General features: G+C 38.6%; 1 protein-coding gene across 2 annotated transcripts in view; it reads left to right on the top strand.

The window, feature by feature from the left end:
- tmc5.L (transmembrane channel like 5 L homeolog) overlaps positions 1–16,143 on the top strand; it is a 53,112-nt gene that overhangs the window by 25,737 nt on the left and 11,232 nt on the right. For both annotated transcript variants that reach the window (XM_018236346.2, XM_018236345.2), the window contains exons 5-11: positions 2,525–2,614; positions 7,189–7,291; positions 8,891–8,978; positions 9,291–9,539; positions 10,962–11,113; positions 13,124–13,268; positions 14,820–14,981. In XM_018236346.2, the coding sequence (XP_018091835.1) occupies positions 2,525–2,614; positions 7,189–7,291; positions 8,891–8,978; positions 9,291–9,539; positions 10,962–11,113; positions 13,124–13,268; positions 14,820–14,981 (989 nt within the window). The remainder of the gene's footprint in view (positions 1–2,524; positions 2,615–7,188; positions 7,292–8,890; positions 8,979–9,290; positions 9,540–10,961; positions 11,114–13,123; positions 13,269–14,819; positions 14,982–16,143) is intronic.

Below are 16,143 nucleotides of genomic sequence, written 5' to 3'. Positions count from 1 at the left end.
TCCTACACACTGCGACAAAACGCATGCGACAAATCAAATGCGACGGAAATAAGGTACGTGAATGCATTGTTGGATGAAGTCGCAGCATTGATCCGACGCGACTGTCGGAATCAGACTCTGCACGCTGAGTCTGCATCGGACAGTCGTGTCGGGACAGTCGTGTCGCGACAGATCTGCATCGGACAGTCGTGTCGCGACAGATCTATTCATCCGACATTTCTATCTCTTACCTTATTTCTGTCGCATGCAATTCGTCGCATGCGTTTTGTCTCAGCGCAAACAGCTGTGAAATCATACCCTTATTATACCCTGATGTTGCAAAAAGCCCTAATCTGAAATTGTCCATCTCAGACCTGTTGAGGTCTTGTATAAGTCAAAGAGAGAGGCACCTATATCAGTTTGAAGTTTTCATGGTCTGCGCTGGGTTTAGCCCAAAAATTCTACCTTTTCGGGGGTTTTGGGCAAAAACTCGACCAATTCGGGAAAAAAGAACAAAAAATTAAAGCGGTTCGCGATTTCACTCAATCACTAAAGTTTTTTTATTAATAAATAAGCTAAAATCAGGCATGGGTCATGTTTTTTTATAATAAAATTTGAGATATATTTGGATTTTAGTAAATAACCTGCTGCAAGGCTATTGTTGGTATAACTGACCCCTGAACGAATTGAAATTCGCATTTTTACATGGGCTTGTATATGAATAGTTTATATTAAGAAGAGAATGCATTACTGGCCTCTTGGTTTGTTTCCCTTTGCTTCCAAGAAGGTATTGTTGACTCCGCTTGTTTCACACAAGTATAATATATATATTTTTCCCTTACTTTCTCCTTAATTCTTCCTGAAGTGTCAAAATCCCCATAAGGAACCAGGTGACATCTTTGGGAGTATGAATAGTAATGACTCATGTGCCATAAGCCTTTAGGTTAGGGTTGAGTGCTTATGTGCTAAACTGGTTCTGTATAATAAACAGGTATTTCCATTTTTTGTGTGGTGATAATAGAATATTCAATTGTGTTACTTACAGTTAAAAAACTGAAAGTCAAATGGACAGGATATATTTTTCTCTGGTAGTGATTTAGGAGAAAGTTTATTTTTGGTTCTGGGGAAGCTTGCAGTGTGTGGAATTCACACAAACTCAGTTGCTAGGTTACAATGAGCAGCAAGCTCATTGGTCAGCAGATGTAAAGCCTTTCAGTTATGTGTTATTTTGATTCTTTGATGCCATAGGAAGGCCTGGGTTTTGTCAGGCATAGTTAAATTGACTTTAATAAAGTCAACCAAAGATTTAATCTGGATGAAACAGAATCATATTCTGCGAACTGGTGAAGCCATGGAGGTAGATAATGAGCCCCATGTTGTAAGTGGGCAAATGCATTGTCAACTAAGGAACGCAAAGAGAAACAAACTGAAGATTTATCCTTTAGACTGTAGTACAGAGGGAGAAGGCAAGTGCCTTTAAATCTTACACCTTTACTTTAAAAATGGTTTAGGTATCAAAAATACATATCTCCCAACTGTCCTGTTTTTCACGGGACAGTCCCGATTTTGACAGCTCAGCCCCCAGTCCTGGATTTGTTACAGAAATATCCTAACCTGCTCTTTGATCTCCTGCATGGAACAGCCAGAAAAAGAACAAAGTTTGTAACTTAATTGGCTTTTGGCAGAGAGCCTAGAATAGATACTTAGATACTTTTGTAACAATTTAGATAAGCATGTCTCTTGGGAGAACTTAGACTCACAGCTTAAAGGACAATTCACCTTCATTAGCAAAAATGTAATAACACATAAAAAAACACAGAATTGTGCTCAAACTTTCATAACCTGCCAAATTTTGTAAAATGAACATGGTAATTAGGGGGTGAAATGTAATTTTTCCTACCGCACACCTGTAGTTCACCAATCCTGTAACTGGTGGTGCGTTTCTTCCGTTGACACTGCCGTGTCCCCTAGCAACGCATGTGTATAGAAAACGGATCCGCACACACACTGGTTAATGTAGTCGGGGTGTATCTCCTTTTATCCAGCCACCAAACCATCATGTTTGGTGGCTGAATAAAAGGGGATACTTCCCGACTGCATTAACTATTGTGTGTGCGGATCTGTTTTCTATACACATGCGTAATTAGGGGGTGAAGCGACAAAAATGGGCTTGGTCAAAAAATTTCACTGCGCTCCAAGCAGCAAATCTTTTTGTCCCTCTTTCTATTTCCAAAATGTGAGGTATAAAAATATATCACTACAGGATTTTTTTGCATGGGAGATCTGTGGATCTGGCTGACTGCATTTATTCATGTAATATCCATGCCTGCAGTCACAGAGTCTGCTTCCTCTATCATTAGGCACTAACTGGTATTTATAATAATATTCTAGTAAATGCAAGCCTCTGTTAAGGATATTAGTGGTCTATGTGTAAGCGGTCAGTTGGCTTTACTTTCGTATATTATGGGTTTAGAGTGTGTCACTAACTGTGCTAGTCACTGCGAGAATGTATATGACACTACAACCTGTTTTAATACTTCGTTAGATCCAAGTTTCCCAAGAGGATCCAGTAGAAAAAGCACAGCTGCGCTTCAGCCAAGGATTTCAGAGGTGGATCCCTCCCTTGAAAAACAAGGTAAGTCTTTAGGCTTCAAAAGTATGAAATTCTGGGCCCTGCAGATTTTATGAACACTTATCATTCCAATCATTTGTTTTGTGTAAATGATTAATGCTATGGGGCCAAAATAGTGACTTGTAATACAGGAAAAACTGTACTGTATCTAGTACAGGTATGGGATCCATTATCCGGAAACCTATTATGCAGAAAGCTCAGAATTACGGAAAAGTGTCATCCATAGACTCCATTTTCAGGCAGGATTTGTGGCGAGGCCACAAAGGCCCGGGCCTAGGATGTCAAAATTTCAGGGGGTTGCGCCAAACTGGAAAGGAGCTAGGACCTGGCGGCCTTGGGGCGCCAGGTGAGTAAATACGGCCCTGTCCATTTTAGACAAATAATTCTGATTTTTTAAATGATTTCCTTTTCCTCTGTAACAATAAAACAGTACCTTGTACTTGATCCAAACTAAGATATTATTATTCCTTACTGGAAGCAAAACCAGCCTGTTGGGTTTATTTTATGTTTACTTGATTTTCTAGTACACTAAAGGTATGAAGATCCAGCATTCTGGATAACAGGTCCCATACCTGTATAGATGGATATGTGTTTGAGCTGGTCAAACAGGACTTAAAGTCCTATTTTGCATTATATGATAAAACCCAACTTTATGAGTCGTATCAGAAACTGCATTAAAGGAGAACTAAACCCTAGAAATGAAAATGGCCAAAAAATCCACATTTTATATACTGAACTTATTGCACGAGCATAAAGTTTCAGCTTGTCAATAGCAGCAGTGATCCAGGACTTCAAACTTGTCCCAGGGGGTCACCATCTTGGAAAGTGTCTGTGACACTCACATTCTCAGTGGGCTCTGAGCAGCTGTTGAGAAGCTAAGCTTAGGGGTCGTCTCAAATTACCAAGCAGAAAATGAGGTTGGCCTGTAATATATGCTGATGCTACAGGGCTGATTATTAAATTCTGATGCTAGTTGCACTGGTTTCTGTGCTGCCATGTAGTCAGTATCTGTATTAATTACTAATCAGCCTTATATTGTGACATTTCTATTCTATGTGTACTGTATATTGTGAGTGGGTCCCTAAGCTCAGTAAGTGACAGCAGCACAGAGCATGTCAGAAAAGAAGATGGGGAGCTACTGGGGCATCTTTGTAGACACAGATCTTCCCTACTAAAGGGCTGTGGTTGTATTGGGCTGGTACAGAAGCCCAAAACATAATGTACAACATTTTTAGCCTACTTCTTTAGTTCAACTTTAGTTCTCCTTTAAGCCTTGCAAATCCTAAAGGTTCAGTAGGTCTGTGGTGTAATCCGTAGGAAGGGCTCTTTACCTCTGTGAAAAATTGTATTTTGTATGTAATCTAAATAATTGATTAATACACGTATATATATTGTACACAGTTGAAGAATATGTTGGCGCTATTAATAATAACACCGATTCAGTCAAATCAATCATTAGTAGCTATGGGGAAAGGAATGAGGTTGCCATTCAGTGGCTTAAAGTAGGCTAGATTTTAACCCCTTACATACAAAAGCTCCCCTCAACTGCCCTCTTTAGGCCCTCCTCACCTCTCCTCCACTGCACACTCTATTACACAGAAAGGTGCTTTTATTTAAAAACCTGAGATAGAAAATGCAGCACAGTGGAGTTGGAGGTGCCCTCTTATGTTCCATTCCATTTCTCTACCGGAGAAAGCACATTTGGAGCTAATCCATTATCAGCTTCAGCTGTGAGGGAGAGGTGAGGGGGCTTTTATACAAGGGGTGATTTATTTCTCCATTAAATAAATGGCCTTGTCTTTTCCATGTTTTTACCCATGTCTGTTAACCAGCTGGCTTCTGCCATAATGTTTCAGGAGTCAGAAACAGCAGTGCAGAGAAGAGAAAAATAAACAAATACTGCTTTCAATGGCAATTGCATGAATTGCTTGAACAAATAACTATAACACCTCTGAAAATTTGTAATTAATGTGTAATTAATGTATTTTGGATAGTTGCTTATAATTACACTTTCTTTTATTAAAAAAAAAAAAAGACTGCAAAAACAATGCCCTTGCCATTTAGGGCTCTTACACATGAGCTTTCTGACCTGCGCTCCCCTGCGTTCTGTTTTTTGGCGTTCAGCCGCAGGGGAGCGCAGGAATAGACGCAAGTCATTATTTGAAATGGGGCTGTACTCACTCAGGCGCGTGTAGGCGCCGAACGCAGGAAAAATGCAGCATGTTGCGTCTGAACCTGCGTTCGGCGCCTACACGCGCCTGAGTGAGTACAGCCCCATTTCAAATAATGACTTGCGTCTATTCCTGCGCTCCCCTGCGGCTGAACGCCAAAAAACGGAACGCAGGGGAGCGCAGGTCAGAACGCTCATGTGTAAGAGCCCTTAAGGCGCAAAGCTTTGTCCTGGGTTTAGTTTAACCAGAGAAAGAAGTCAGTAAATATGCCAGATAAGTTCCCACTATGTCTCCACAAGTCTTTATTGGCACAAAACAGATACACATAAACTAAGGCACAAGTGTTCCTTGCCCAAGCCTAGTTGTAATACTCATGGCCAAGGAGATTTTAATTGAATTTAGTAGATCCCTGGAACTCAATAATGATCCTGGCATAGCTTGCCTTCATAATTTGGAAGCTCCACCTTTATCAAATATTTACTGTTTGTTCCTAAGGAGCTCAACAAGGAACCAGTTTCAAAACAAGCTTGAAAACAGTCCATGCTTTCACTCAAGGCAAAAAGCTATGTTACCAGCAAATAGAATAGAACATATTTAATTCCTTGAACAAATAAAGGATTGCTTATTCTTTCTCACTCAGAAAATAAATAGATGGACAGAGAAACGTCCAAAGCCACATGTTTCAGAAAGAATTAAGTAAAAGCTCCCTCTTTCTCTTAGCATGCTTGTTCAAGGGGCAGTAATCATTCAAACCAACACTCTTTCAATATTTAAAAAAAAAGTCATAAAATAATTATGAGCTCGATGTACTGTAAACACAAGCTTCCTCACTTCAACAGAGATTATAAGTGATTCACTATGATAATATGTTTACTTCATTAAAGGAAGTGCTGCTGTACCAGTGAGGTAAGTTGGATAAGGCAGCGCCCCACAGGTTACTTGGAGCAGTAAAAAGTTATTCCTGCTAACTTTAAGGGGCAGATTTATTAAGGGTCGAGTTCTGTTTTCCATGAGAAATTTGAGTTTTGGTTGTTATTTTTGAGTCAAAAATCTATTTTTCGGGTTAAAAAAAACTTGAGATTTATTATACCCTGAACCTAGAAATTGCTCAAATCCAAAAATACACCATCTAAAACCTGTTGAGATCATGTAGAAGTCAATGGCAGAGGTCCCTTGAACCTTTTGAAGATGTTAATAGCCTTCATGATGTTTGACATTTTTTTGGTGGATTTTTGCTGGAACTCCGAACTCGCTGATTCAAGTTTTTTCTTAAATAAGAAACCATTTGAGTTGTGAGGTTTAAAAAAGCTCACATAGCGCTACAATTCGACCTTTGATTAATAACCACTAAGAGCTGAATTTTTCTTTTCAAACCGCAATTGTGTTCTCTGCACTAGCAATGGGAGCATAGGGGCTCAGGGCTGGGCCGCACAGCACAGGCGCCCAAGGCAAGAAATACATTTTTTAAATTTTTTTTATGTTACTGGTCCTTTAACTATGTAACTATCAGTCAGCTGATACATTTGATGAATCTATTGCTTCATTTTAATGCTTTATAGGAGTTATCTGTTACATTTCATTACATATTAACTTTGCAAAATGCAAGGCCACTGCCTTGAATTCTTCCTTATGTTCTAAGCAATAAAAAAGCCACAGCCCCTGCCACTATTTAAACTGCTCGATGACGTCTTAGGTTCCAAGCTTCGGATACACTGTACAAAACAGAGGACTAGAAATAATTAACATAAGCAATGTCTTACAAAGCATTAAAAACAACTATGAGATGCCCTTCCAGTGTAAAAAGGACATCCTGAAGTGACAGACCCACATTTTAATCCACTGGGAGAGGGGAGTAACACAACATTTACATTTTTTTTTCACTGTTTATTTTGTTTTCCCCACTTTGCAATTATGGTTGAGTGCTATGCTGCAGTGACTGTTGGTTCAGGATAGTGCCCATAACCCCAATTCTACTTTGTAAACAAAGACCATTTCTTTATTGCTTGACGATATTTAAGTTCTTCTGCTTAGGGTATTACAATCACAAATGTATTGGGCCAGTTGGAGAGGGCCCACTGGCTTCTTAAAACAACCCTGAATAAAGAAGGTGAATGGGGTCAGGAGAAAAACGGTATCTGAGTTAAGGTTTTATGGATGAGGAATAGGTGCTTACAAATCAGTAACAGAATTTCATAGCATACTAAATGACAGGGGTATCTTGGTTCTCCATGGTCCCTATACTCTTCTCTTCTAACCTCTTTTGTGCTATTGGGAGCTTCATCAGATGATGAAATTTTGAAATGTGATTTTTTTCTATAACAATAGTACAAAATGGATCTATTTGTATGTTCTGCTAGGAATTCAGCCAACATTTAATATTCTTCATTACTTTCATGATTTCAACAGAAAATAAAGAGCTTGTAAGGAAGCTTGCAGACTTGCCAACTGCCGACATAGCCAAAGAACTCAAAAAGCTTCCAACTTCTGTGAAAGAAAAACGTGACCTGAGGTAAAGTGATCCCAACTAGTGTTCATTGGTGTGACATGCTTCATGCCCCAATTTTTATAGGTGTTTTCAATCTGGTAATAGTGATGAGCGAATCTACCCTGTTTCATTCGTGAAACTGCTGAAAAATATGTAAAACACCAAAAAAAAATTTTGTTGCTGCAACTTTTTTGTAGCAAACTAAATTAGAGTCTATGGGCGACTTTATTTCTCAAGCCAATTGCATTAAAGTCAATGGGTGTTTTTTCCTCAAGTTTTTTCCCTCTCAAAATGCATTGAAGTGAAAGGGTGTTGTTTCGAGAAGAAATCTGCTGATAGCGAAATGCAAAATTTCTCTGTGAAGGAAAACCTTTTATCTGCGATTTTGTGTAGTCATAAATAACAGTATAGATTGTATTGTATGCAAATCCAGTTTTGGAGCAATACATGTGTTCTAGTCCCCAGACTGAAGGGGATCCCTTGATCAGAAAAATACATAATACAATATACAATGTGGTGTAATAATTGACGAAACTGGAAATAGAGATTTTTTTTTCTTTATATGTTCCACTATTGCTCAACAAGTCACATCATTCCAGTTAGGGGATAAGGGTGTGAAAATCATCAGTTTATATGGAATGAGTGACGTAGTGATGAGTAAAATGTTTTGTCAGGTTTCACTGCAAAAAAACACCCATAGACTCATAGAACGAAAATAAATTCAAAAATTTTCAAAGCAAAATGGGTCAGATTTGTGTAGGTTCCCTGGTGCCCAGCCATTCTCATGTTAGAGTCCTGCATGGGCATCATGGTAGAGTCCTGCATCTCAGGTACCCTCTGCAAAAATCCAGATTACCCAACCGTGATGGAGGTTTACTGGCACCTTGCATGCCGAATTAGGTGCAAGGTGTTTTATGATCTATAAAAAAAAAAAAATAACTTTCTCTTGAGCCTTCTGACCTCCAAAAGTGATGTAACTTTTGGCTAATAGTGATATCACTTTCAGATTACTCAACGAGAGCCAGTGGAGAATAATGTGAAACCCCCTTAGGCTAGGGCCACACGGCGCGATTTTGCCGCGATTCTGCGCTGGGCGAGTTGCGAGTTACGAGTCGCTGCGGTTTTTAAGCCGAAATAGCTTTGTTAACTTTGGCGCTGGCGTCAATGCAAATCGCGGCGAAATCGCTGCGCTAATTCACACGCGGCGATTCTTTTTCTACTGTCGCCCGGAAACGCCCAGCGAGGCAACTTCGGGCGACAATAGAAAACGAATCGCCGCATGTGAATTAGCGCAGCGATTTCGCCGCGATTTGCATTGACGCCAGCGCCAAAGTTAACAAAGCTATTTCGGCTTAAAAACCGCAGCGACTCGCAACTCGCAACTCGCCCAGCGCAGAATCGCGGCAAAATCGCGCCATGTGGCCCTAGCCTTATGCTTTGGTTTTGGCAGTAAGTCTGACAATTGTGGGGCTGCACATTGACTTAATTTACTTTATTCATTTTTTAAAATGAGGGCACTGTCTTCCTGCTTTATATTGGCCCCTGCTTTGGAACTAATTTCCTGGGTGCATGTAGTGTCATGTATGTTATGGTACATGACATTTATCACTTGCCATTTTACAGGAACAAAGTCTTCTTGCTGAAACAGAAGTCATATAAAGGTGCCTACCAGATGGACTGTTGTAATGGATGTCTTCACCAAATAAGAGTGGTTAGTTGAATATGCATTATGTGGAATTATGTGATCTCAGATGCAATATGATATTAAGATTTATACCATACAGTTAGTTTCCAGCAGCATCTAAGGGAAAGCTCTGAAAGGGCCAGATTAAAATTGACAAGCATGCTAATCTTGAAAAATATGGAACTGAAAAAAAGTCTAGGCCAGAATGTGATACATTTTAATCTATTGATTGAGACATACCTATTTTTTGACATATTAATATGTGTATTTTGCTTACTGGATCTTACAGTGAAAAGTTACTTTCTAATAGTATTTTTCTGTCTCTTTGTTGGTTACTAGTGGTTCCGGAAATCCAAGCAGTCAATAGCAGATGTTTTGGTATTACTGCAACTTTGGCACAGCACTCTCAAAGTCATAGGGAGCAAGTTTGGAACAAGTATCCTCTCCTATTTTATATTCCTGAAGTGGCTCCTCCGGTTTAACATCTTCTCATTCATTGTGAACTTCAGTTTTATAACCATTCCACAGTTCTTTGATATGAATCCCAACAACTTATCATTTTCTGGCCTGGAACTACTAACAGGAGCTGTAAGTTTAAGTTAGAATTTACCATTGGAATATGTGTTCTTGTTTCTTGTCCAATGCATTGTGACAGTCCAGTCAAAGAGAAACAGATTTCATTCCTCCTTCTCATGACATTTCATTTCACAAAAAAAGTTTTGGCACCAGTGCACAGAAATTGTGCAGAGCAGAGAAAAGTTCATATATGCATACCTAATTCAATTGGATTTCTTTGATTAAACAATGTTTTATAAACAATAACTATGCACAGAGTATTTGATTGATTGAAGGTTACAGAGGCATAATTCATGAAGTACTGTTATTACTTTAACCTTGTAATTCTTTGTTTACACACACAATTAACCTTTAGCCCTTTTATTCTTTTATGGTGTAATTATATTTTATGCACCATTTGCTAATTTTAAACACAAAGCTTTGCAGGTTTTTTCCCCAGTGGTTATAGATAATCAAGTTGTTTTTTTTTTATTTCCGTTTTCCAGTTTCAGACAGAGCACAGAATATTCATTATCTGCCTGTTTTGCTGTTTCATTTGAGGGTCAGGCTTGTAATATACAGAGGCATCTGAATGATTAATGTTTTAAGGTTTAGGGCAGTGGCCGACAGGGAGATTTGTTGCCCGCAAATTTATACGAGCGACTGCGGGTCTACATAACTCCTGAAAATGCCTCTCCATTGCAGATAATTTAAATTGACCAACGTATCGCTAAATAGCCCAAAGTTTCCTTCAGAGGTCAAACCACTAACAATTTTAATTATTTGCAATGAGAGCCATGGCCCTTAAAGGAAAAGAATACACTTATATAGATAATGTTTCAACATGAGCAAAATAAGTTATGCTGCAATGACATTGTTTATATATTATATGGGGGTGGGGGGTGTTGTGTGTGCACAGAAACATGGAGTTCCTTCAGTGGATCTCTTTGCCCTGTTTAGTTCTACAAACAATAAAAACCATAGTTTTTTTCTAATTAAAACAATGTAGGTTCAATACAAGCCCAATCTATTGAACTCCTGTGGAATGAGAGGGAACACTGCCCTTATAACATCCCCTTTAACCACAGTTTTACAGATTATTCTGTGTAAAGTTAAAGGTTTATATAAACTTTAACGTTAGGACATCAATATGTTTTCAAATTCTATCTTCATGGATCTTCTGTCCTTAAGGTCAATAGTGAGGGCAATTGAACAGGCCACTGGCATAAAAACGTTTGTGGCACCAATACAGACAATTATCAAATTGAATGTAAATCATATCCAGTTTATGGCTGATACTGAACTTCCATCAACACCAGACAGGCATTCAGGGAGCTTGTAATTATTTGAAATCAAATCAAACCCATTTGCAAAGGAGCTGCTATTGTAAAATGAAATAAAAAAACTATTTGTTAAGGTGATATTTCATAATAATTTGTACTATTGTCTTTATAGGGCTATTTTCAAGACACTGTCTTATACTATGGTTTTTACACAAATTCTACAATCAGAAACAATGAGAGCCTTGCTCCTTACAACATGCAACTTGCTTATATCTTCACTATCGGACTGTACCTTGCAGCCTGCTTCCTTATCTTGCTATTCAGGTAATGTAAGAGCAGCTAAACAGCTTTGTAACTATTCGACTCAGCACAGTGTATATGACTGACACGTCAATAAATCATACAACTACTGATTAACTTTTCTTTTATGATAAATAGCATATTTATAGCTCAGTATCAGCTTTAGGTGTTTTTCCTGAGCTAGTTTGTACAGAGTTGTAAAATACATTTATATAAACAATAATGGATCGTTATATTAATTGTACTAATTCAAGGCAGCTGACTTTGCCACTCTTTGCAAAAAACCCTTCCTTGTTGCTTTTTTACTAAAGGCCATAATTTGCTTATTTTTGTTGAAATGTTAACTTAAATTTGAAAACTTTGAAAACTTAGGAATACTTTGGATAAATAATAAAATCAAAATATGCAATGCAATGTCAGATTGCAGCGAGTTCTGGCTGTTAGAGATACTCACTGCCCACATTGCAAATATGAAAATCACTAATATTTTGAATGAATTGATTATTGATAAAGGAATTATCATGAAAACAAAAATGTAACGCAAGCTTTATCTCATGGAAATAAGAATCTTTCTAAATATAATCAAGCTACTCTTCACTATCTTCCCCTTTTTTTTGTTGGTCTGTGCTCCATTTGTCTAGCTGGTGCACTTAAAGTGGTTGTTCACCTTCAACTGTTAACTGTTCTAAATTGATACATTTAGTTGATACATTTCTTATTGTTGTCCCTGCTGAGCAGAATCCCTGAGTTTCATTAAAGGTAAAGGCACACCTGGAGATTCGGGGAGATTTAATCGCCCAGCGACTAATTGCCTCTTCTTTGGGGCGACTAATCTCCCCAAACTGCTTCCCCGTGTCTTCTGTCTGCTTCATAGAAAAAACGCCTGAGCCAATGTACTCCCGGCGCTTCAATTTCTGAAGTCGCTCAAAGTTTAGTCGTAAGGAAACTTCGGGCGACATTGGAAATTGAAGCGCCGAATCAAAATCCAAAATAGTGGATTCGGTGCATCCCTAGTTCGGGAGATTAGTCGCCCCAAAGAAGAGGCATTAGTCGCCGGGCGACTAAATCTCCCCGAATCTCCAGGTGTGTCCTTACCCTAAAGGCAGGTGTTAGAATTGATACTATAGTTGCTAAGAGATGCTGCTGAAAAATGTATCAACTAAGGGGGTTATTTATTAAGCTTCGAATACCCGAAATCCGAAAAATTCCTTAAAAAAAATCTGAATTTTTCAGGATTTATTAAAGTCTGATTGTATGAAAACTCTGAATCCCAAAACCTGGCATCTCAAAGCTCTTGGGTTCTGTATTAGTCAATGGGGAAGGTCCCAGTGTCTGCACTGCTGTCATTACTGATATCCAATGATTTCGGGGATTTTGGGCCAGAGAGTTCGAAAACTCTGAAAAAATTTTTGGTTTTTGTGGAAAAGTCTGAAAACTTCGGACTTTTCGGGCAAAGGTCCAAAGTTTGCCTGAACCTATTGTTTTGAATGATAAGTAAGGTCCATTCAGGAATTCTGAGTTGCTTGGATTTTTTATCTTAAAAATACTGAGATAAATTTGGAGCTTGATAAATAACCCCCTTAAAGTTGCAAAATTGTATAAGTTTGGAGTCTGCACCTGAATTACTGAGCTGCCAGACTGAAACGCCAGAGACAGGAACATTCAACTTTAAACTTAGATTTTGGAAATACGGCATAAAATAAATAATGGAGTAATTGAAAAAAGTCTTTATTTCTGGGGAACAATCTGAAAACAATTTGAACTGAAAAAACACCTTTAAAGGATATTCTAAAACATCTTGGAACTCCTCCTAGCTATGAATATAATTTGTTATGGAACTCAGTAGTGACCTAAACTTATTACTAATTATTATTAAACTTATTATTAGAAAAATATCCCTTTACTAATATTCCCAACAATCTTTTTCTGGTAACAGGCAGATTCCTTGGGGAACTGTCAACACTTTTCTGGCATCTGGAAAACGATTAATAAAATTTTGGTATAACTGAAGAAGATTTTTGATATCTTTTTCAGCATGGCAAGATCGTTCCGGAAGAATTTCATTAATCCAGCTTCCTTCTCAGGCAATGCTTGCAAGCTTCTCTGCAGTTGGGATTTCAGCATAACCCATGAAAAGGCTGTGAATCTGAAGAGAAAGAATCTGAGTACACAAATAAAGGTAAACCTCATCCATGTATGGATTTGTGTTGTCAAGAAAAACTGGTTTTACCACACAAATACCATTAGTGGCTCCAGGTAACATGACCTTTTGCAGCACATTATCATAACACTGCTTCTCTAACCCCTTAACACAATATGACAATTCAGTAAATTTTCTCTGACTTCAGGAAATGTTTTTTATCTTCATGCAAGTTACAAGTGTCATGAAGACCTCAGCGGTACGCACATAAAGAATTGCATTTTAATGTTTGATTTTTTTTAAACGTACAATGAGCATGCCTTGTGCAGAACAGAGATGGTTTAGCAGAGTTTAGGGTTTGGCCTCAACCTTTGGCTCAGCAACTTTTTCTAAACCTTCTGCTTGACCTGCCAAAATTCAGTTTGTCGCTGCTTTAGAAAGGGCCTTGCATGCTAGGTTGCTCTCTGTTGTTTTAAGCTGCAATAACCTTTAACTTTATGGATCATTACAAGCTCATTTTGTCCCAAAGTATTTATAAGCTAGTCAGCCTAATTTGAAAAGCATGGGGGACAGAAAACTTACACCCCACTGAGCACCAGTACAGATAGTAGCATCAGGAGGCTTAAAAGCAGGCAAAGGACCAGGTCCAGATGCGGCTGCACCTCTGAATGCTCCCTGACTTGCACATGTACATGACTCTAGTTAGGGGATGCCTATAAATCAGAGGAACTGAGAGAAAGCACGCAGAGCAGGTTTACTGCTAAGTGATTTATTTTTCACAACATGTTTCGGGCTGCTCACCCTTTATCAAGTGTAAAACAAACAAAATGATCACAGACTTTTAAGAGTATAGACAGGAAGTGAGATCACATAGGGTGGGTGTGGATTACCTTAATTAGGTACAGGTCATTACCATATAGCCACATTTCGTATGAAAAAGGTAATGGCATAGTATAAAATGTGTAACAAGTACAAAAACATTCAGTAGAAAAAAATTATATGAAATGTGGCTATATGGTAATGACCTGTACCTAATTAAGGTAAAAAATTATCTTGAAAAATTATCAGTAGAATTTATTACCACTAGGTTTGGAATTCCTTAGATATTGGGTTCTTCCCTGCAAGATAGTGAGTAACGAAACACAAACAGATTAAATACTTTAGTAACAGATAATTGTTTGCAGTGTGTGCAAATATTAACAATGATTAACAGTGGGAAATACATACTCTAAATGATAAGCAGTGTGACTAAGGCTTGTTGCATTGTTTATATACATTACAAATGAGATGGTGAGATTTGATGCAAACCATGTTGCCTGTCAATGTGCTGCTTTGTTGAAGCTCAGACTCCAAGGCCCTTATTTTCATTCTATAGTTTTTCTTTATTTATATAGCGTTGACATATTCTGCAGACGTTTCAGAGATTATACATCTTTTGCATCAGTTCCTATCTAAATGAAGTTACACCGGGGCTAACCATTGGCAATGACATTTTCAACATCTGATTTAATGTTGATCTAATCAGATATTTCAGTCCATCGGGGGGATAAAAACTGGCTTTGATTACAGTGTTTTGTTTCTGCTTAACAGGAAAGCCTATCAGAAAAATTACAGGAGAAACTAAAGTTAACTGTGAATCAGAGGATCGTACGTTTTCTAATCCATTTGGCAGCATGGTTGGTCTCCAGTGGCATTGCGGCTGGGTGCTGTGCCGGCGTATACTATCTCTGCTTGAACCTTCAATCCATTCAGGTATTCTACCATTATTATATTTATTCGAAAAACATTTAGAAAGCTTCAGTGTATTCCATAGATGGCTGTAAACACCAAACATACAAGTTCATTAGAGGACATAAAGAAGGCAATGTTCAACAGAGTTTACAATCTCAAACTTAAGGTGGCCATACACGGGCCGATAAAAGCTGCCGACAGACCGTGTCGGCAGCTTATTGGCCCGTGTATGGGGGCCCCCGACGGGCTTCCCCGATCGAGATCTGGCCGAAAGTCGGCCAGATCTCGATCGGATGGGATTAAAAATCCCGTCGGATCGCGGCCGCATCTGTTCGTTGATGCGGTCCCGCGATCCGACCGCCCGTTTGGTGAACGCTAGGATCCGATCGTTGGGCCCTAGGGCCCACGATCGGATCAGCCCGATATTGCCCACCTCAAGGTGGGCATATCGGAGGGAGATCCGCTCGTTTGGCGACATCGCCAAACGAGCGGATCTATCCGTGTATGGCCACCTTTATAGCTTGCACATTTATTAAAGGTCGAATTTCAAATTCATGTGAATTTTTTTAATTCGAATATACTGACAATTAGAGGTTATGACTATGCATAGGCAGCATTCTATATGCATACTTGTTGGTTCAGAGTAAAACAGACCTAACAACATTTCCAGATTTTATATTTATACCCTAGAGCTAGAGTGACTGTAGGGCATAGCTGCGTATGGTTGGGGCATGCTGTGACCAAAGAAATCACCCAGGTTTGGTTTATTTGCATCTCTGGTAATGAGAGCTTCCATGTTGGTAGTTATTTTACGTTGGTATTTTAATTTCAATCTTTGATTCCACTAGAATGACTATGACTACAGGAGACAAATAATCAAGCAACATGGTAGAATGCTTGCTTAGCTTTACCAGACAATTACTTTTTTAATACAGCAATTCTCAGATCACTTTTATTCTATACAGGTATGGGCTCTGTTATCAGATAACCCATTTTCCAGAAGTGTAACATTTTTTACTTGGAGGAGGTCGATAGTTGAGCTATAGATGGTCAATTGAGCAGCTAACACAAATTGCTTTTAGCTATAAAGACTTTTTATGTTAAGCTCTATTTAATGATAAAAAGGTCATTTTTCTTATGTGAAAAGTTAGAAAAGGATCACATTGAGTTAGTTGTTTCTCAA

This window comes from Xenopus laevis, chromosome 9_10L (genome assembly GCF_017654675.1).
Source record: "Xenopus laevis strain J_2021 chromosome 9_10L, Xenopus_laevis_v10.1, whole genome shotgun sequence".
NCBI lineage: Eukaryota > Metazoa > Chordata > Amphibia > Anura > Pipidae > Xenopus > Xenopus laevis.
The sequence above is the reverse complement of the archived record's forward strand: the minus strand, read 5'-3'. Positions and strand labels throughout refer to the sequence as shown.